Here is a 23039-nt window from a genome sequence, read left to right as displayed (position 1 = left end):
GTAAATAGTCTAATTTCTCTACTAATTAACCAAAAAACAGTAAATTCGTATTATTGGACAGCAAATTAATCTCCCAGAATTGCTGCAGGGCAGTTGGATCCCCCTCACAGACAGCAGAAAAGAAAGGAAGTAGTGAACCAAGGAAGTCAATCAGCTCGCTGGTAAGTTAATTTTCTAAAAGAAAAGAAAATGCAAAGTGCACCAGAAATAACCAGGTCACTCAGAAGCACACATGTATTGAGAAAGAGGGAGGGAGTTTGCTTGAATTGGACAAAAAGTCCTGTAATACTCCTAACTAATTTATTATTAAAGCATTTTGCCATTGTTCTGTCTTTACTATTTCCTCAATATTTTAAATATCAGAGTCTTCTGTCTCTAAATGTCTGTAGAGTTAGGAGCTCATCCACATCGATGTATATCAGTGGTCCCCAAAGTCGGTCCTGGAGGGCCGGCATCCTGCATGTTTTAGTTCTCTCCCTGGTTTAGCGCACCTGGATCAAATGATGGCTCATTAGAGACCTAAGAAAAACAATGATATGCTGAAAAGGTTCTTACTACCACCAGGAAGAGAACTAAAACATACAGGATGCCGGACCTCCAGGACCGACTTTGGGGACCACTGATGTATATTCTCATCCCAAAACAAACATCACTGCATGGCGGAGTGACTCAAATCTCGCGAGAAGAGGGAATAGTTCAGAAGGGAGCGGTCAGTCATTATATGTGCTTTCCGCAGATTTAAAATACAGCCACTTTTTCAATTAAAGTTTATGCAATATTCTTTAACAAATGGCATGACACATAGTAAGAAAATGTCATTTACAGAAAGAGTTAACAGTAGCGGGCCAACCTGCGCAGCCCCACACATCCCACCAGCCATTTTGTGGGGCTCCCATGGCTAGCTGGCTAATGCTAGCCACAACGTAGTTTGCTACTATACAATACTGCCATCAGTACGTGCTCTAGATATTAAATAAATACCTTCACCAATGTGTTGACCTCAATCTTTGTTAATACGGGAATCTCTTGACTGTTTTGTGCCGTTAGCCATGACAACGAATCTTCTGTGTTCCGCCATAAACGCCCACTGAATTAGCTTCCGTCTGAGTTTTTCAGAATAAAAGTCAACCAAGTCTTTTTTTGATTTTACTTCTATATCACCCCTTTTCCTATAATCTGCTAATGAGTCCAGTATTCCACGCAGAATCTTTTAAAATTCCTCTGGAATTAAAGTAAGATTACTATCAGGTCAACCATCTGTCTGGATAACAACACAGGAGCAGGAACTAAGTTTAACAGGAATCAGAGACGAGATTTCATCTTTACAAAGGGGAGTTTAAAGTCTAAAGTCCCCCCACACACATTTTTAAATATCCAAGCATTGTAATTTTGTTTCACATCTTTCACTGCATAAAACATTTATGCACTAAATGATTGTCACCATTTCTGTGTACATTGGGCTGAAAAATGATCAGGAATTTAAAGAGGAATTGTGGTGGGTTAACTTCCCTATTACCAAACTTAAATACATTTAGATTATTTAAAAACCCCTCAAATGAGACTTAATCATGCAGATTCAATGAACAGTAAATTCCTTTCTGCTCAAATGCTAGCAAAAAAGTACATAAAAATAAAAATAAATGTGACAATAATGCTTATGACAAGGTTAAACCTAGAATATTTCCCTCTAAATATAGAGTACAATACAATGTCACAGACCATTTATAGCTTTAACAAAACAGCTTTATAAAGCATTCATGTCAACTGTCTCTAACTGTGGCTCTGTGGTGCAGATTTGAAAAATCTGAGATTGGGAATCATGTTATAATTCATTTATTTGTTAAAACAAGAGTTTGCCTTGTTTTACAGGACAGTGCATCTGCTGTACCTTATGGCATTGGGCCAATTTGACACATCCACTTTCAACATCATAAACAATAAAACAAATTCTCACGAGCTCCAGATACCAAAATTATGATTGTCTGCTTAAAATAGTTACCAGATTCTTCCAACAGTAAAGGTCACATTGTCTAAGCCTGTGTTGTCCAGCTATGCCTTCATGATTTATTAAATATTTTACTGCTGGGATGTTTCTGAAGGGTTAAGGCAATGGGGTCAGGGTTGGTTTTTCATCTGTCTCCGCTTGAACTTGTTGTGATTGCTTGTTTTGTTACTGGGTTATTTTTAAGGAAGTGAACTGAGGAGAATGTTTTTCATAAGGTTGGGTTTTGATCTTACTGGCATTTGACTCAGGAGATACATAAACTACACTGACTGTGTGAGTCCAACCCAGTTATTCATATACATTTGTTATTAAAACATTAGCAAGCCTTTTTATGTCAAAAAGAACTAAATTTGCATTTTAGATTGAACGTAGCATAGACTGTTGTTCAATAATATGCGGTAAATATATTTTAAAGGCTCACCAAAGAGTCAAAGGTGTTTTTATTTGTGTCCTTACCACATGAATCAAAGTAAGAATAAAGTTTAAGATATTGCTAATAAACGTGGTTCTAAAAGTACAAATTAAATGAGTTTTGCAGTTTATCATTATTTACTAAAGAATAAATGACAATGAAATAATTTTAGAACCTGATAAACAAACGACAAGAAATTTATTTTTATCATATAAGCTGTGGTATAAATGAATCTAAAATACTACAACCTTCACTCAAAGAAGTAGTAGTTTCTATCAAAAAGGAAGAAACAAAACATCATATTTACTGCTGACACATAAGCAGCAAATATTACATAAATAGATGTTTGTTGTAAATAAATACACAACAAATTTTCTAGAAAGAGCTTCACATCATACCTAGCAAGATTATGTCAGTAACACCAAGGAGCATATATTCACAAATTATACAAACCCAATCCCTGTCACTAATCAGTGACTATCCAGGTATTTTATACCCATCTGACAAATGTAGGATTGTATTTACGATGTAACATCCGCCATTGCTGCCTCATCAAACAAATGAAAACAAAATGAGGAAAAGTTAAAGTGGGGGCATTAATATGTTTTCCAGGCACATAGTGCCATTTTATGACATAATCAAGTAATTATGTTAATTTAATTTGTTATGGAAATAGTATAAATATCAAATATGATTTAAAAGAAAACATTCCCTCCAAGTTTCAACACCTTGAAATTGGGCTTCTGTCTCTTTAAAAACTCCACCTTCAGGAAGACATCATTCCAGATACACTGAGAAGTAGTTAATATTTATGAGTTCAGCTGATGTGCAGTTCCACCAGGTGTTTGCTAATTGCTTCTGGCTAGTCTGAAGGAGCTCAGTGGGGGAGTTGTGAGGGTTTCCTGGTCTGTGAGGCAGAAACTAGGAAGCTCAGAGGAGGAGCTGCGTCTCGAAGGCGGAGCTAGGTCCACCCAGGCGTTTTGCACAGCTAAATGGCTGCCATGGAGATGAAAGTATTTCTCAAACATTCATAAAGGAATCAATGCAAAACTCCAGGTATGTTTTTGATGATGGAATAACATTATTACTTGATGTAAAGCTCAAAAAAGTAATTTTTTCCTCTTTAAGGTGAAAAATAAATAAATTAAAACACTGATGTGACATTTTCCAAGAGCAAAATCTGATGACCAACTTTCTGTTGTCTTTCTCTACAGGCATTTTATTCTGCTTCCATAAGAGCAGTTTGATTTTTACCACTGTGAAATTCATGTGGACACACAGTGAAGACGACACACATGCAGTTTTGAGACCTTCACAGAAATCCTTCTGGTAAACACTCCTCTCCTTTCTGCATGTAAGATCAGGCTCCTACTATGATTTATGTCTTATGACATCTTAGATTCCCCCAGACGGACACCCCTTGTCATAAAGCTGTCTTTGATTTCTGGCAGTTGCATCATGGGGAGCGCTCTCCAGAGGATGTGATTTACCACTGCCATTCCTCTGGAGTCAATGTACATTTGACTTGAGACATTATCCAGCAGTCATCGAAGGTTGTGGTAATGCCACACGGCTTGCTGCTGCCAAAGAGGCCATCTTGAAAAAGTGGAGAGCTGCACATGTGTTTATTAATGCTACAAGCACATGGGAGAGCACTGACATGCTGCAGTACCAGGCTGTCAAGGCAGGAGCGTCACTGTTACCTGTTTGTTTATTAAAACATTTAAAGTATTTTAGGTCATGTGCACTAGCATAGCAAGCTGGAATTTAGCCGTTAATTGTCTTGTAAAATCAGCAAACATATCTGATAAAATGGAGTAGAAAACTTTTCACACCATGATTACTTTATAATAGATCTGTCTGCTCTGGTAGAGAACCCAAAAATTACGCTCAAGGAAAACTATTACTAATTCAACATATTTTTTTTAACTTAAGCAAAAAGTAGTAATACTTAATACTTAGTAAACTAATACAGTAAGTAATGCGTATGTATGGAAGAACAGGGTAAAATATTTTCCTGCATCATTTTTACCTTCAGATCTCAGCAGATGGACGCTAACATCAGATTTGGGATTTCACTTTTCTCCTGAAAGCTAGCTTTTAGCATCAAGTGACAAAATTTAACGATATTCATGGAATTCCTGAAAAACTCTAAAATTAATTTATTCAACAAAGAATGGAGTCTGTCAAAAGACAGCAAAGTATGTAAAAAGAACATCAACTATACTGCTTTCTATAATCAATGGAAAACAATTACTGACTGGGCCAGAAGGTCAAGGTAATATTAATGACTTTAATCATAAACTTGTCTGGAGAGACAAAAATCACACACAAAAACACCCACATTGCTCCTTCAGGAATAGAAATGATGGCAGAGTTGCAGCCGGTCTGCAGAGCGGATCGTGTCGTGACCCGGAGCCAGAGAAGGGCGATAGATCAGACAGAGTGCTTCCCACATGTCTGCCTATAATTAGTTGTGCTTCATGCACACATATTCTTTAAAATGGTCATTCAATCAAGTTATCGTGGTGTCAAATAAAACCACATCTACATGCACAGCTAAACAAAATCAGTATCTGTACACTGTAAAACATTTGACGGTGGTTTAATTTGAAAATGAAAGTCCAGCTGCTGCTATGAAAATGCAATTTAGGTCAACAAGAAAATTGCTTTGGTTTTAACTCAGAAGTTAAAGTTCATGAAGTTGATTTAACAAGAGACAAGTGGTCTAAACTGTTTTTTAAGTTCATTAATCTTGAATTGTGAGTTTTAACTTAATGCTGCAATTTAAACCAAATAATTATTTCACAATATGCAAGAAAAAAAACTGCCCTCTCCCAGTTAAAGGTCACATTTCTCTGTTATTTCACTCACATTATCAAGTTAAAATAACTACGTATTTTACTCTAGAATAATTCAAATTCTTATTTCAAATTGAATGAAAATATTTATGATCTGATAATGAATTTTATTAAACGTCACACTGAATTCAGCTCAGAAACATTTAGTGTGAGGAGGATATAAAAACAAACATTTTCCTAAATAAAACACCAGTCAGAACAATGTAACGCATCTCCATCTCAGGATACAAAAACATGCCGCTAAGCATTCTGGGAAATAGTTCCCACTCCTGTCTTTTTCTTCTTTCAGGTTTTTTAAATGCTAACCTAAAAACTTGTTTATTCAACTCTTGGAGGTTTGACAAAATGAATAAAAAGTTAACACAACTTACTACTGTCAGTTAATCTTTCACTAACTCACACATTTATGTTCAAAATCTAAAACTCACTGAATTTATTTGACTTCAAGAGAATAAGACAGTAGACACAACTAAATGCGGCTCAAATGTTTTACAGTGTAGAAGTCCAAAACTCTCCAGATATCTGATTTCATGTTTGATGGTACAATAATAATCACATCGTGTGTTTTGTATGCACACTTAGTCTCCGTCCATAATATTTAATTGCTGCCTTGTGAACAGGTTCTGGTTCTGATTCCTTCAAAGGTTGTCAAAGTTGATCCACTGCTTTTACCAGCGGCAGAAATCTTCTGTCACTATGCTGAGATTAAGGAGCGACATTAAAGCTTCCTCGGGTGACAAATGCTTTAAACCTCTGTTGACAGTCACTGTTGACTTAGCTTGTGTTGACAGAAACTTATGAGCAACTGGACTGAATGCAATTAACTTACTCAAAAATGCTGAACTGCAGTCAAACGGTTAAATGATGTTTAGGAGAAACAAGCTGCCATGTCACAGTAAGCAATTAATCAATTAACCACATTATAAGTTAAAATGACTTCAATAATTGTTTGTTTTTCCTCTTTTCTTTCTCTGTTTCTACTAAAAACTGGATGATAAAAGGTTTCAGTGTGGCAGATTTGTTTACAGAGACTTCAGTATCGATTTTATTTGTTGCTTTAGTTGTTTTGTTTATTTATTTTGGATATTTAAGCTGTCTTCCAGTTCCAACTTATTCTAAAGTTCACTATAAATTAAAACATATTGATTTTTCAGTGGGTATGATTGCATTATTTAGCCTTTAAGAAAAAAAATAAATCAAATTTGAAAATGTTTTATTGATCCCAAAGACAAATATTGATTCAAATTCTTCAGAGATGCCATTATGCTGCTCTTTCTTGGTAGATTCAAGACAGATAAGAAAAATAACATTTTATTAATGGGTCTAATGATCTTTTTATGCTGAACTTGGTCATTATTGGGTGTTTAATTTCAGGTAGAGAAAGAGTTTTATTCCTTTCTGGTTTTTGCCATGTCTGACCACAATCTCAGGCAAGCACATTTTAAATGGGGTTAAACAAGTGCATAAAAATTTTTTTTTTTTTTTTTTACATCTGTTGGTCATGAATAACTATTGAACATTATGTCATTTTTGTTTTTTTTTCTTTACATTTTTAAATGATCTGCATAGCAGATCACCTTGGGATGAAACCTCTACACAGCCTTTCAGCGCCACCAAGTGGTGAAATCATTTTAACAGAAAGTAAGGAAGCATTCATCATGCCGAGGTGGGTCAACCTTCACGTATCTGCATAGAGCAGCATCAGATAAGGTCTTTTTCTTTACCTTTTAAAAAGGAAAACCTTTAAGCAGGTATAAAACATGATTTTCATTCAGAAAACATTTTGGTATTCATTAATTTTTTAGGATATTTTGACATTAAATGTCATCAATATCATCATAATTGAGTAACTGCGCCGTGAGATTAAAAAGCAACACACAACTTCTCAACCTTTGTAAAGTAACTTCGTAACTGCTTGATTTAAAAAGACCAAATATAAAAAAATCTGATTTATTAATTAATATTTAGTATCTCTGTAAAAACCTTACTCATTCACTGTTTTCATTTCTGTTTTCTGACTTTGAAACAACATAATTACACCTAACTTCATCATTATTACAAATAACTTCATCATTATTACAAATAACTTCATCATTATTACAAATAACTTCGTCATCTGTCCGCACTGCAATAGTTTTTAAAACACATTTTTGCATTTGATAACAAAATATACCATATTTTTAAAAGAAAAAATGTCTGGTGTCAAAGACGTGATGACAATTTTAATGACTCATTCTTTCTAAATATCATTGCTCCATTACTCACCGATCAGTTGCTTTTTTAAGAGACAGCTTCTTTTTCTGCATCTTCTGCATCTCCAAACGACTCTGGAAACTTCAATCATAATCCTTTAAATTTGCACTGGTTCTGTTTTACAGCACAGACAGCTGAGTGCAGATATAAAAACAAAGCTTAAACTTAAAACAAAGCTTTTGGAAACCTGGTCAAAGAAAAAACTTTGTTAGCTGAGTGTGTTGCTCCTCTGTGAACGGCGAGTCCAGTGTGAAATGATGTGACCTCACTGGCTGTTTCCTCCCCTCTCCCTCCTCTCTCTGGCATTTCACATATTCTCACTTTTACCCTTTCTGATTTTATGACATCACTTTTTACGACCCCCCACAGTGAGAGAAATGCACACCAAAGAGAGTTTCACTCCATGTGAAACTGAGATTTGTTTGGTTGTGATTTATTAGAGGTTGCCAACACATGTTGCATAGACTTTACACTTTTTGTGTTGCAGTTTACTTTTAAGATCATCTGTTTTAGTCAGTGAGTCAGGAAACATTTAGGGATAGCCCTTCTTTTTGCAAACGAGTCACAGGTTCAGGGTCTCCGGTTGCAGCAGAGCGCTGATTCAGGGGGCAAATGGTGAGTCTAAACGGAGGCACATGATAGGGAAGACGACCTGGAACGATGTAAGGCGATAGATGGAGCGACACGTGAGAGGAGGGGTCAAAGGGCATTGGTTCTTCTTAGAGTAGACTCAAGATTGAGGCGTTGCTAACCTAATTAGATTGTCCAGGTTTATTTTTAAAATATTACTCACAAGAAACATAAGTTCAAAACGGTCAAAGATTATACATTCTAAATAGTTTTTACTACCAATTATAAAACTAGATGCAGTTGAAGGTAGATTCATACTTCCAAAAGTTCATGTATTTTTTGAAGATATCAGACTAAAGCATGGCGTTAAATTAGGGCTGTTAGAAATAGAAAAAAAAAGGGAAAGTACGTCCGCCAAAAAACTCAGAAATTTTGAACTTAATTTTAGAATTTTTCTAGAAGAAACAAGAAGATTTCTGGGAAAAAAAAAAAACTAGATTTTTTTTTTTAGATTAATTCCCAAAATATTTTAGAAAGAAAATCATAAATTTCTGAGTTTGAAAATTCAAAAATTTGCTTAAAAAACTTGGAAATTTTGAGATGAATCTCAGAAAATTTCTTGAAAAATCTTAGACATTTTTAAGTTACGAAAGGTGAAAATTTTTCACTTTTCAAACTCAGAAATTTCCAAGTTAAGAGATAAATCTAAAAAAAATTACTTTTTACTTTTGAATCTCAGAAATGTCTAGGTTTCTTTAGAGAAATTTTTTGAGAATAATTTTAAAATTTCAAAATATTTCTTGTGGGTATAAAAAGAAACTTTATTAACTACACATGAATAGTACAGATGGCTGCACAGTGGTGCAGTTGGCAGAGCTGTTGCCTTGCAGCAAGAAGGTTCTGGGTTTGATTCTAGGCCTGTATTTTATTACATCAGTCTTTTCTGAAGCCGTTTTCTGAAGTCAGTGTGTCTGAGGACAACAGTCTGATTTTAACCCCTGGTGCTGATGAATGCTGCTGCAGAAAACCAGCAGGACGTGTTAATCATGACCTGAACCTGTGAACATGCTGCTGCGTACGCCGAGTCTCACAGCATCATAGCAGCTCACTGCAAGCATGTATTGTATGAGCTAAAGTGTTAATTTGAGAAGTCCAGTGTTTGGTTTCAACACTGTAATGCCTAACTTCTCCACTTCCCATCTCCTGCTGAGTTTTAAAAGCGTGCATTGAAATATTACTAGGTCATGTTTTTCTAGTCTTTTCAGCAGCTGTTTGCATTTAACATTTATTTAACCAGATATGTCTCCATGAGATTAAAAAGCTGCTTTTCAAGAGAGACCTGATCAGGCATGGCTGCAGCACACCGACAGCTGCAAATCAAAAATACACACATCAGCAACAATTTGGATAATAAAGGAAAAATATCCAAAACATTTGTAAAAAGAGAAAACAAATACAACTTAAAAGGAACTGATATTTTCAAAAACATTTAGATTCAGAACAATAGAAAGATGCATTTCAATTAAAGAAGTCAGTTTGGCAATGAGATTAAACAATATGTGTTTCTGCTCTTCGTGATATGAAGTACAAGCTAGTGTTTTATTAAAATATGTATGTAATCTGAGCTGAATAACTAGTTTTGTTTTAATGTATTTTTAAGGTATAAGTTAATACCAGAAACAACCAATCAGAGCCAGGAGGCGGGTCTTAATGCTGTCAATCAATGCTACTCAATGTGCTAAGGATGGAAAAACAACTTATCGTTCCAGGAAAACTGTTTATCTGCAGTCATCGGTGGCTCTGCTAACTAGCCTTAGCATTGGTGCCAGGCTGTGTGGTGAACCAGCTGTAGAATAACAAGTGATTGACAGCGCTAAGACCCGCCTCCTGGCTCTGATTGGTTGCTTCTAACTGGGTGGTGTATTTCGGCAGCTAGTACTGGGAGCATTTCGTTTCACAGATTATCTGTCTTAACTGTTTTGGTCAACAATACGAGTTCTTAACCTACAAAATTAGATTTGATCTTTACCAACAATGTTCAACATAACCAGCACTGACAGAAGTTAAAGCTGCACTGTTTAAGTTTAGAGGAATAAAAGCAGATAATTTATGTAATTTGTTTCACCAAATAAGCAGAACTATCTACTTCAAACCCACTTTCAGATCTCAAAAACAAAACAAAGAAAATCTCAACCAAGAAATTATATTTTAGACATCTGGTGCAACATGTTAAGTCTGAACAGATTAAACTACAAATAGATCCAACAGTAAGTCCAGTTTTCCATCATTTTATTTGATTAATGACTGAATTATGGCTGCAGCAGACAAACTGCAGGGCTTGTGGGAAAGAAAAGTTTAACATTTTAACACATTCTTATTAACACATTAATAATCTTTAACAGATCTTTAACACATTCTTAACAACTACAAGTACAGAACAACAAAAACAGTAACTACACTGAAATCAGCAGAAAAATGTGAATGAAGACTTGCTGCTACCCTGATGGAGAACAAAAAGTTGAACTAACTCAAAAAGTCTCCTGAGGTTTAAGGATGGCATGAACGGATTAGTTTACTTACAAAAACACTGTTAAAAAAAAAAAAAGTCCTGTTTACGAGTTGAGTCTAAGTTCACTTGTTTCACAAAGTTTGATTTGCTTTTGAAAAATATTACAGCGCCCGCGCTTTGGTCTGTTCATTAATCTGAAATATTCAACAAGAAGCATCTAGAATGAGCAGCAATGCCAAATACAGAGAATTAACCTATTCATTGTTTGTCATTATAATTCTGCAGTTAGTGGCTCCTCCAGACATTTTTCAAAGGGAAAATGTTACAGGGGCCCACCTAATGAAATAAAAAGAACATTATTTGTGCATTTATTTATTTATTAGGTTTAACAATTATGTCTTCATTAAAGAAGATGCCTTTTCAAGCCATAAACATGACTCTTTGAGGAGGCCAGTATTTTTCAAGAGGGGGCCATGGCCCCCCCGGTCCACCTCTGAGGGTCGTCACTGTTTCAGTTGTTTTCAGATTCAACTCCTACTACCAACAATAATAAACAATACCTGAATGAGACTAAACAGCTCCCTTTAGCGTATTTCTGTTTTGTTTCACTTTGGAGGTGATGAATGTGGCTTAAAGGGGTGCTGTCCATCTCCTCTGCTTTATTTCATATTGTTGTAGTTTGGTTGTTTTGTGCTCACTATGAATGATTTTAAATAATTTTTGATAGTCTCCAGTAAAAAAATGCGATTGTATAACTTTGATTTTATGGGTATAATAAAATAGAGTTTAAACTATAAAATTGTAAAATTGTACAGCAAAAAATTTACAATTAAACGAGAACATTTTTGTATTTACCTGCATAATGAATTAATCTCCGGACTAAAAGACTAAACAAAAGTCTAGGTACAGTACAGCTGAAATAGATAGATTTTTTTTCTAGGTGTGAAGAGACAAAAAAAGGTCAAATAAAGTCATTTTAGAGCTGGTGGATGCGTCTCTAAGCTTTCAGTCACAGTGAGCGGCGCCATCACAGTCTGCAGGTGATCATTTCCCAAATGAGGTGAAAGTGGTAGATAAAAGAAATAATAATAAGGGTGTACCAATAGCAGTTTTCTGGCTGATCACCGATCTTTGAAACATCTGACCTGCCAATTCCGATTTTTCCTATGCCAATTTTTTTTTCTCAATAGCTGCAAAAAACAGCAAGAAAGCTGCTAAGTTGGCAACAGTGGGTTGACTGTCAAACCTCTCTCACTGCAGAGCAGAAGAGGGAAGTCGTTGATTATTGACCTTTGCAAAGTTACATAAGATCAGTGGATAAAATCGGCTTCACATAGAAGTATCGGCCGATCACTTATCTCTCAAAATTAAGGAAATCGGCAAAGATAAACTGGCTGGCTGATAAATCGGTGCACCCCTAATAGAAAATGTTCTTCCCTTAATTAAAAATGTTCATATCAGAAAAGAACAAAAATGTAAAATATCAAAACAAATATCTACTCACAGCTTCATTAGCCATTACAAGTGAGTTACTGATTTTTAAAAAAATCATTTTACACATCAAAAATTTACAGCCTACCAGCCACTAAACAGACAGGCTGCTGAAAGTAAATCATATATTCCTTATAATGAACAAAAATCACCCTAACAACTTAGGAACGTGTGTGTGTGTGTGTGTGTTAGTGAGGTGACGAGGGGGGATGAGGTGGAGGTGGTGGAGGTGGAGGAGGAGGGAAGTCAACATAGGGGACAGAGTTTGGATGCCAGAAAGAAGGGGAGAAAGATGGGTTGAAAAAGGCTGGAGGAGGAAGAGGAGGAGGAGGGTAGAGGGGGAAGCTGGGTGGAGAGAAAGGGTGATGATGATGATGATGATGAGGAGGAAGATAAGGGGAGTGGGAAGGAAAGTATGCAGGAGGAATGTCCGTGTGTCCAGGTGGAGGGTAGGAGTGGGCGGATGGCGGCGGCGCGTTTCTCGGGTGCTGATGTCGGACTCGGGTTCTGGCGTGTCGGGGCTGGGAAGCCCGGCGGTCATGGTTCTGCTGCTGACTGGATTTATCTGAAAGAGAGGAAGAAATGTAAAAAGTTTTTCACTTTTAGGCCTTTTTAAAAATAGATTTATGTAAGGTTTGTCACCTTTTCCCATCTTTTGTCTATTTTATATTCTTTTGATTTATCTAAATGTAAACATTTATCAAATGGAGTGGAATAGTTTTACTTTTCAAAATAAAGTACCTCATATATAAGCCTTGCACAATAAACCATTAATCGCATGATAAATTAACTTCCATTCTGATGATTAATATCTTTTGAAGGGTGATTCTGTTTACAGAAATCATAATATATTTTATACATAGTTTTGGTTGTGTGTGGTTTTTATTTATTGCTTTTGGTTATTGTGTTTTATTTTGAATATTTAAAATGTCTTCCAGTTCAAAATTAAAGTTTGTTTAGAGAGGGCAAACCTGCATTAACAAGCCTTTATCACATATTACAGCAAATGGTCTCAAAATGACAATGTTATAATTTATCGCAATAATTTCTAGCAAAATTGTGACAGTCCTACTCATATATGTTTTATTTGCATAAGAAAAAAGCTGGGAGAAGTGTTTCCAAACTTTGAGGCGGACACGACCTCTGGAAGGATTAAATAGCAAACCTTTCAAGGTTTGCTAGAAAGGTTCGGTTACTGCCAGACGGTTTACAAGGTGAAATATGCATCTTCGCTGCATATTTTATAAATAGTTTTGTTTTTTAATATCTGCAATCATCACTGTAATATCAGTGTGCGACACATTAGAATAGAAAAACACTGCTTGGAATTTTTTTTTTTGTATAAAACTCCTGGTTTTATGAAAATATATAAAAGTTAGATGAACGACGACACCAAAACTGTCAAAGTGAAAAAAGAGGAGATAAGTTTCTACGACATCATATGACAGAGTTATGTTTGTGGGAGTACCTGCACAGCCATTTTCCTTCCATTTGTTGTTCCTTATTTTTCTTTTTGCCTCCTGCTCCTTCTCATCGTCGCTGTAATCCAAAGCCTGGAGGAGACGAAGAAAAAGAAGAGAAACTACTGAAGGCTCTGCTAACATGTGTATCAAATTGTGTATTTTTCTACATTCACAGTTACATTGTCATCTTTGCAAAAACAAAAATCTAATTTAGATATTTATAAATATAAACAGAGATTCAAAGGTTTGGTTACTGCCAGACGGTTTACAAGGTGAAGCAGCGTTTCTAAACCCAGAAAGCCACAGAAACTGATCCTAACATGAGCTGCGAGTACCTCTTCTGGTGGTTCATCATCATTCTTCCAAGAAGCATCAGATCCTTTTAAACTGTGGAAAGCAGCATTATTTTGTAACACACAGAGTTTTCTACATAGGTAATCATCTGCTGGACAGAAGATGGAGGCGTGTCCTTACTGCTTGAGCTGCTGCATCAAGATGTACTCTGTGTACTCTTTGAGTGCTGGAGCAAAATAAACAGTCGATCCCTCCGTTAGGCCTTTGCTGCTGATCTGATCTGAAGAGTTAAAGCGCAGAACATAGAAAGGACTGCACACAGGGCCGAACACCTCAAACACCTAAAACACACCAGCAGACCGTTATCAGCACGCTGGAAGCATCAGATTTAAATTCAGTCTGACTTCATGTTCTCACCTTTCCCACAGCCACCCTGTCGGACCTGAACAGGATGCTGTCCTCGTTCAGAGCGGGCGTGTTCTTCAGGGACTGGATAATAACTGAGGGGACAAACACAGAGTTAAACGACAGAGCGGTTCTGAGGATGCAGCGTTGATCAGCAGGGAGTCCACTCACCGAGCTGCTGGACGATACTGGAGACTGTTCCCACCGGCTGCAGCTCGGCTTCCTCAGGTAAGCTCACACTGACTTCCTCCACAGCGGGAAGCTCCTGCACACAAACGGGAACTTCTAACAAATGATCTAATGCAGCTAATAATACATCGCCTTAAGTTTTCCCAACAATATTCCCTTAAAATTAGTGTGACACAATATTAACACAACAAAAGCATAAAATCCTACAAAGTATTTTAGGTTTAGTTTTTAGTGCAAATATCTTAGCAAACTTGAAATAAGAAAGCTAACTTACAAATAACCATGTCATTGTTATCAGGTACTTAGTTAGGTACACACTGTGGTAACTATTAACGACAGTTAAAATCAAACACAAAAACTTCTTAACTTTATAAAACACAAACTGACCTCAAGTAAGACTTCATCTCTAGCTTTGATAGGGGCTGGTTGGATGAAACTTTCATCAACATCCTCAAACACCAGGGCAGGGGAGGAAGAGGAAGATGACGAAGAAGAGGAGGATGAGGAAGAAGATGAAGAACTGTCACTAGTAAAGAGAAAAGACAAAATATTAGAAATTTTTTTTTTTTTTTTTGCAGTTTCTAGTGTCGAATCCAAAAACTGTCAGTGCAAATGATCAGCAGGTACACTGCAAAACTCCTAACAAGTAAAAAACAAACAAACTTATAAGTAACCTTTAAGCAAGATACAGGGGTTTGCTTTAAGTCAATATTAATGAAAAAGTACTAGCTCCATTGGCAGATTATTTAACAAGACATTTCTCCCATGTTATAAGTGAAATAATCAGTAAATGGATCTGGAACGTTTTCATCAATATGGAATTATGTACTTAAAACAAGCTCCTATAGGTTGCTGAAAAATCACTTTTAAATTAGTTTTGTCTTATTTAGAGTGTAACAAGATACATTTACTAGACACTAAACCAGAAATACTTAATATTTTGTGTTTTTGCAGTGCATTGTGTACGTTTGAGTGTAAACACCTGTCTGAATCGTCCGAGTCCTCATCCACACAGCCAGCCTCACATACAAAGCTCACAGGGAGCGTTGCTGCTGATGCGGCTGTCGGGACAGCTCCATCTCCCTCCGTGTGTGTGTTTGCTGGTGTGGCATCGTCTCGGGTCACAGAAACATCCTCTGCGTGTGTTACCATAGCGACCTGCACCTCCTTCCCCTGGTTTTCTGATGGCTGGTTGTGATCGTTCACCTCTGGTAGATGTGATGTTGAAGTGTCTGTGTGGACAGACTTGTTTGAGTCCTCATTCTCACACCCAGACCCTGAAGGGAGCCCATCTGTTTCCTCTGCCTGTGTTTGTATGGCATCCTCTTTGGTCACAAGGAGATTTTCTAGCTGAGTTGTCATGGTGACCTCCATCTCTTCTGCATCCTCCATCGGTGGCGGGTTCTGTGGGTTCTGTTTATCATCATCTGGTGAGCTTCTGTCCATCTGAGAAGGCAATTAAAGCGTTTCCAAGCAGATTATGTCACTCTGCATGACAGAATATGATATAAAGTGGCTGTCACATAAAACTCTTTATATGAATAAAATATGAACTTCTTACAGTCTGAGACATCATAGAAACTGCATAAGAATACAAAAATATAATTTATTGGCCAAATGTGGAAATAAAAGTAAAATATTGTACAGACAGGGCAACTTTACAAGATAAGATTAAAAACATAGTAATACTAAAATGTTATTAAAAATAGCAGTTTTTTTTCTGGACGGTTATTATTAAAAATAAAAATGTAAACTACGAACAAAGCAAAATTTTTTGAACATATAGGCTACGTCAAATGCTAGTTTACATTTACACGATAATTATAGAGCAAAACTATAAAACTATATAATAACTGCTGTAAATAAAATGTCAGCGTGTTATTATACCAGCATCCAAATGTAGCTCCGTGAGCTAACAGGCTAATGCTAACGGTGCTGTTTTTAAACTCGCGCGCGTTCATTGAATCAGCACGAGCTCAATAAACTCTCGCTAACGCGGTAAACACAGAGCTAACAGTGTGACACTGGCTGTGTTTACAATAAAACCTTTCTGTATAATACCTGTCTGAGGAGAAGTTACATCCACGTTGAGGACACGCGCACAGGTTTGGAAAATCACTCATACAACTTCCTGTACTCACTTTCAAAATAAAACTGAATGATTAATAAAAATAAAAAACCCATAAAGATAAGCACGTTGGAAAAAAATACAATAAAAACATAAAGAACTGGGTAAAATTAAAAAAAGATACAACTGCTTGTTATTAGGTTGTCTTTGTCACAGGCGTCCGTTGCACGGCGTGGGGTAATTTAAGCAAGACTATAAATGAAAACTTAAAGAAGCGCTAAAACGTTTAGATAATTTCAGTTCTTTTTAAAAAGATAGACGTGATGTAAAGTAGTGAGGAATATATACACATATTTATATATAAACACATAACTTTGTTAATAAGATTAGATTTATACGATATTCACTACATTTATTTTAAACAAACTGCTAAACTCTGACAAATGAATTTAACTGCATTACTTAGTAACAATATCTTCTACTTATTTACTGTTAAGTTCCGTTATTACGGTAATCACTTTTAAAATATTTAAAAAATATATACTGGGTTCTGTAGTTACTGCAAGTTTTATTTGAAAAGTAGCATACGGGTTCCTTCAAGTAGTAAACAGCTGTTTACGTGAACTTTCCGCACGTGTAAAGTACGGCGCACGTGTGATTCAAGGCTATGGCAAGCCAATTTGCCATATTTTCTGGTGCGCGCTATTAACAGCTTGTGGTCGTTTGTATGGCAAGTTAATCGGGAGTGAGCGACCCCTGTGTTGTGCTGCAGAGCTTTCAGACCTCAAATAATGCAAAGAAAACAAGTTCATATTCATTTAGAAACAACAATACAAATGTTTTTGTCGGGAGTATTCAGAATGTACTATATGATAAGATTTCTTTTCTGTTTCATTACTGCATTATTTTTACAGCTTTTATTTTATTCTGCAGTTTATTAATACAGAATTTCTCTATTCACTCTACTACAACACATTTATTGTTGTCCAGAATGATTCAGAGGTAGGTAAAAACGGAAACAGTAGATGGCAGCACAAGGCTTTGTCCTTCTTCCTGAGCTTTTCAAATGCAGCATCAGTGTGAGCTTTTGAACTCTTCACCCAAAATAATCACTCCAATTTGATTGATTTGATTTGTAAAGTCCCAAAAATATTAATTTTTTCATCTCAGACAATGAAAATAACTCTTTTCCAACAGACTGGATTTTACTCCATATACTGATGGATGTTTGGATGTGGAATGTGCACATAAGTTCTTGAATGGCTGACAAGGAATCTGGATCCAAGAAATGTGTTAAAAACCTTTCTGTTTTATGAGCCCTCTGCTTCAGGACAGCCAAACAGCTGTCAGCCGCAGTTTTAGTTTCTCACTTTTCTAAATATTCTTTCTTGACCTTCCTTTGGCTGGATTTCACTGCCGCGTCTGTTGTAAGATGTTCACAGTACTGAGGATGTGACAGCTCTGATTACAGTCATTTGTGTTTCTTAACTGCATGTTTTGTATTACAGAAATTCAAACCATTTAAATTCTGCAGTGAAAGTGTTTCTGTTTTTTCCCTTCTAAGAAATGTAAAATAAACAAATGTGTTATAATGCACAGGAAAATCCAGTTGTTTACCATTGTTACAGAGATAATCAGCTTACACCATGTAGCTGTTTTAGTAAGGCACTGAAGGAACTTTGCTTACAACAAACACAATGTGACTCAAACGCTTCCAAGCAGCCATTCCCTGCAGGAGTATGGTCAGAATGACATATACGGGCCTGTCCAAAGCTTTACGTCATCTGTAAGAATAGCTGCTCTAGAAACTTAGCAGGAATCATATTTGTGTTCCCCCAAGGAGTTGGGAACTATGCTATTATTGTCCATCCATGTGACTCACCTCTCCAGAATGCTTGAATTGTGCTGGTGTCCTGATCCAAGGGAGTCTGGATAACAACAAATCTCCCTGATGTATTACATTAGTGTGCTTCTTTACACTGAAACTCACAAAACTCCTAAATATATTTAGATTTTCTCCAAGGATACAACAGAATGAGAAATTAAAAACTGTTTTTGTGTGAATTCAATGATAAAATGAAAAAGTACTCCACATGATTAAAGAGAGGATTCAAACTTAATGTCATAATTTATTAATATTCAAACAATCTATGTTGTATTGATGTTGATTAAGTAATAAACCAAAAGGCAAAAACAAATACAAAGCACAAACTTTACCTGAACAATGGAGAAGCACACATGAAAAACAACTACACTGTCAAACATTTGAAGGTGGTTTAACTTGAAAATGAAAGTCCACCTGCTGCTGTGAAAATGCAATTTAAGTCACAAGAAAAGTGTTTTGGTTCTAACTCAGAAATTAAAGTTCATGAAGTTGATTTAACTTCAAGAGGTGAGTTGTCTAAACATTATTTTTTAAGTTAATTAATCTTGAATTGTGAGTTTTAAATTTATCCTGCAATTTAAACCAAATAATTATTTAACAATATGCAAGAAAAAAACTGCCCTCACCTGGTTAAAGGTCACATTTCTCTGTTATTTTTACTCACAATATAAAGTTAAAATAACTGCTTATTTTGCTTTAGAATAATTTAAATTAGTTTCGAATTGCATGAAAAAATTTATGATTTGATAATTAATTTTATTAAATGTCAGAATGAATTCTGATTAAAAAACATTTAGTATGCAAAGGACATAAAAATAAACATTTGCCTTAATAAAACACCAGAGTCAGATCAGTGTAACACACATCCATCTCAGGATACAAAAACATACAAAAACAACATTCTGGGAAATAGTTCCCACTCCTGTCTTTTTCCTCTTTCAGTTTTTTTTAGCGCTGACCTGTAAACTCTAGTTTGTTCAACTCTGGAAGGTCTGACAAAATTAATAAGAAGTTAACACAACTTACTACTGTATGTCTTTCACAAACTCACACATTGAGGTTCTAAATCTAAAACTCACTACATTTATTTGACTTAAATAGTAGAAGACAGTAGACACAACTAAATGCGGCTCAAATGTTTTACAGTGTATGGATCACCATGACCCAGTTCAACCCATTTCTTTGGCTTCTCAAAACAAAATAATCATGTCTTGTTTTTGTATACACACATGCAAAAGTATAAAAATCAACAGATGATGTGACTAATAAATTAGCCCGAGCCTGAAGGAGAAAACCGTTTCCCCTCCAAATCTGAATCCAGTGCTGCTTTCCAGGCTGAAAGGAATCAGCTGCCAAATGAAGCTGAAATATAACTAAGAAAAGATTTAAGTCAAAGCTGATCTAATAATAATAACAACTGTGACCTGTGGTTAGGGTATTTCCATATTTCAGTGATTGAAATGGTACGTGCAGCACCGTTTCTAGGAAATCCTGCTGAGAAGGACGGTTTGTGTCTCATCATCAGATGTCTCATCTTTTGTCTTTGATAACAGATGAAGCAGTAAAAGTTGCAGCTGTTGCCTATTGTACCCCTCATGGGTCAGGTTGATATGCACCTGCGTTTCTATGATGTCATGCAGTGCAGAAGTTGGAAACTATATCCCCTGAAGCATTTTTCCCTGAAAACAAGTTTTTGAAAGGGTGATTTAGAATAGGATGTGCTCCAGCACCATTGTTTTAAGGAATCTATTCCTTTTCTGTTGATGTGCATTGTGACTAGTAGTCAGGGAATTGAACTTTATTTCTGGACATGTTTGTTGGTCATAAAGTTGGCAGATGTTGTTCTTGGTTGGCAAATATTTTTTTTTTTTTTGCCTTTTTGTCCTTCACAGTCACACAAAAACAGAAAACAGGTGCTGTTTTTCAGTTTTACGGTCCCAATATTACTCATTGTGTCACCAATGACAATGTAAAGTCAACATACCACCACCACAAAACACAGATTTTCCCGTTTTGATGGGAAATACCCTCCACACAAACCCCAACCAATGCATGACAGATGTTAACTGTGTGTTTTAAATAAAAAGTCAAATTTAGCTTACACATATTAATCTACAGGTCCTATAATTACAGACATATTAGTTAAGTCTCTTTTTGTGCTTTTTTCTTATTTGTTTCTTATGAACTAGATTGTTTTTTTGAGCAACATGCCAGCTTAACTTTAACATGACTCTTTAACTCTAAAAACGATTACTTTTGACATTAATAATGTTTACTTTAACTTTTAAGGTCCTTGTCAATAATTTTTATAAACTAAAGATATGCATTTGCCAGATTTGAGATTATATTTGTGGGAGCTGAAAATAATTTAAGCACTGGCATTAGTTATTCTATTATCCATCATTTAAAATACGTATTTGACATGTTTTTCTCGATTTTTCTCTTATGGGTCCATTGATGTAAAATCCACACCAGATGTTGGCAACAACACAAGTAATCCAATAATACAATAAAATCAAAACAAATAAGTAAAGTTTAAAAAATGAAATGATACAGGGAATAAGCATTGATCACAAGAAGAAAATAATCTGCAATAAAAGGCAGAGAGCCAAGAAACAAACTAAAATCTACATTTGTATGATTGGGAAAACCAAAAAGATCTTCACAAAAAGTTCTTGGAGTTGCAAATAATACTAATTACAATCACTACAACTACATTTCTAAGTTTCTGAATGTTCCAGTTAGTGCTGTTGTTCCCTAACTTGGAAGTGGAAAGAACACAATTTCACCAAAAAACAGCCAAGACCAAGTTTTCCTAATAATATTTCTAATAAAGGACCCAACAGAATAATAATAAGAAGAGTGAAAGACCTGGAAATAGCAGAAAACAGCTTTTAAAACAATAAGTAAAGCTCTGTATTGTACACACTCTGCACACTGTGGAAAAAAAAGTATGTAAAAGCTTCTTTAAAGTAGATGCAGAAAATATGGACAAGCTAGTTAAATATGGAGAGAATAGCCTGATCAGCAAAGACCGAAGTTGAGCTATTTGGATATCAGTGGACATACATGAAGAATGATTCAGTACATAATCACAAAAACACCGTGCCAAAACAGAAACTCGCAGGTCGGAGCTTCTAGGTGTGGTCACATCTAATCTACAGTTTTTATTTGTTGTTTAATAACTTTTCACTGATTCTGTATACAAAATACTTTTTGCTTATTTTTATTTAACTCTCCAGGGTTTACCTGTCTTTACTAAAAGCCGTTTTAGGATAGTCTGTTTTTTATGGCGTGTATGAGGAACAGAGACTTAATTTGACAGAGGATGACGTTTGTAAACCAAAAGTATTGTTAAGTTTATGTATTATTTCATTTAGTAAAGATTTAATACAATTGAAGCCCTTTTATGACTCTGGGGATCAGATTTTTACTGAAACTATATGCTCATTGCAGCTTATAAAGGGTAAAATTATTTGCTAATTCTATTTCAACAAAGAAAATATAAACTTGGCAGAAGAACTGTCACAGTTCTTTGTGCACTCCATTTCAATCTAATCCATGATGTGGAACATTGTCATGCATTTCTATTTTTATAAAACTCTTAATGAACCATACATACTTAACGACTGAAACACTAATGAGCCATGGACATTTTATCTTTGACTAAAGTTCAGGCTTCTTTTCAGGCTCCATGTCTTGTGAAATCCTTCCAGATTTCTGCGACATTCACCTACTTATGGAGCAATTCCAGTTGAAACCATCAATTCAGATGATTGCAGGACATTGCTGAAACATTTACAATTACAAAACTGAATTGACCTTCAGATGCAGGGTTTGCAAGCTCAACGAAAGTATTTCACATGTGCATCAGGTTTTCTCTATGTACGTAAGAAAATAAAAAAGTAATTGATATTTCCTTAGGGTGTGCTTAACATATACTTGTACAGTAATAAATTAGATTACATGTTGAGATTAGGCTTGAATATCAGATTAAAAGTATAATTTGAAAGTAACCTTCAAATAAGTAAACGTAGTGCTGTACATGTTCAGGGTTATTTTTGACACAAATGGGACCCCATAGATTACAATGTCAGACCTTATGTAAATGACAAAGAATGTAAACGAGTTTTAATGAGTGATTTAAAGTGTTCCAGACTATAGGCAGATCTAACGTTGGACAGTCATTTCCTTTTGGGATTAATAAAGTATTTTTTAATTGATTGGAACTGAATAGACGTCTATGGATCCCTTGCAGCGTGACGTCACTGCTCATGATGATTACCATCATTAGTTTTAGCTGTCAGGTTGTTGATATAACGCGCTAGATCTTGATGATATTTAAAAGACAAAGGAACGCAGTGCTTTGCTACCAATTGTCAACACTATGACAACTAACAAGATCAGGAAAAAGTTTTAATGAAGAGAAAAAAAATAGTGAGAGAAGTATAGGTCAGTCATGCTTGCTTTGACAACCGTCGCATGTGGATGTGCAGTGGATTTGGGTATTTCAGAAAAGAAAAAAGGCGATTTACATAAACTAATCAACCACCGCTGTGTTAGATTAGCGAATACTATCTAATCTACCACAATGATAGCAAAATAAACAACAGGCCTAAAAACTAAAACTGTAA

At 35.6% G+C, this 23039-nt stretch overlaps 1 protein-coding gene across 2 annotated transcripts; it reads right to left on the bottom strand.

Moving 5' to 3' along the window:
- Window positions 1–10373: 10373 nt before the first annotated feature.
- On the bottom strand, window positions 10374–16746 carry naf1 (nuclear assembly factor 1 homolog (S. cerevisiae)). 2 transcript variants are annotated; one of them, XM_014975134.2, is made up of 9 exons: window positions 16514–16746; window positions 15435–15940; window positions 14840–14978; window positions 14435–14528; window positions 14276–14358; window positions 14039–14199; window positions 13900–13951; window positions 13570–13654; window positions 10374–12666 (listed from the first exon to the last, which is right to left on the bottom strand). In XM_014975134.2, exons 2-9 carry the CDS (start codon window positions 15896–15898, stop codon window positions 12290–12292), a joined length of 1455 nt encoding a protein of 484 aa, XP_014830620.2. In that variant the 5' UTR covers window positions 15899–15940; window positions 16514–16746; the 3' UTR covers window positions 10374–12289. The 2 variants fall into 2 exon arrangements, with proteins under 2 accessions (XP_014830620.2, XP_014830621.2); XM_014975135.2 differs by having other exon boundaries at window positions 15435–15898.
- Window positions 16747–23039: the final 6293 nt, after the last annotated feature.

Source organism: Poecilia mexicana, unplaced genomic scaffold, assembly GCF_051168715.1.
Source record: "Poecilia mexicana isolate PSO_F unplaced genomic scaffold, ASM5116871v1 scaffold_1, whole genome shotgun sequence".
Taxonomy (NCBI): domain Eukaryota; kingdom Metazoa; phylum Chordata; class Actinopteri; order Cyprinodontiformes; family Poeciliidae; genus Poecilia; species Poecilia mexicana.
Note: the sequence above shows the minus strand (reverse complement) of the source record. Positions and strands in the feature narration are given on the sequence as shown.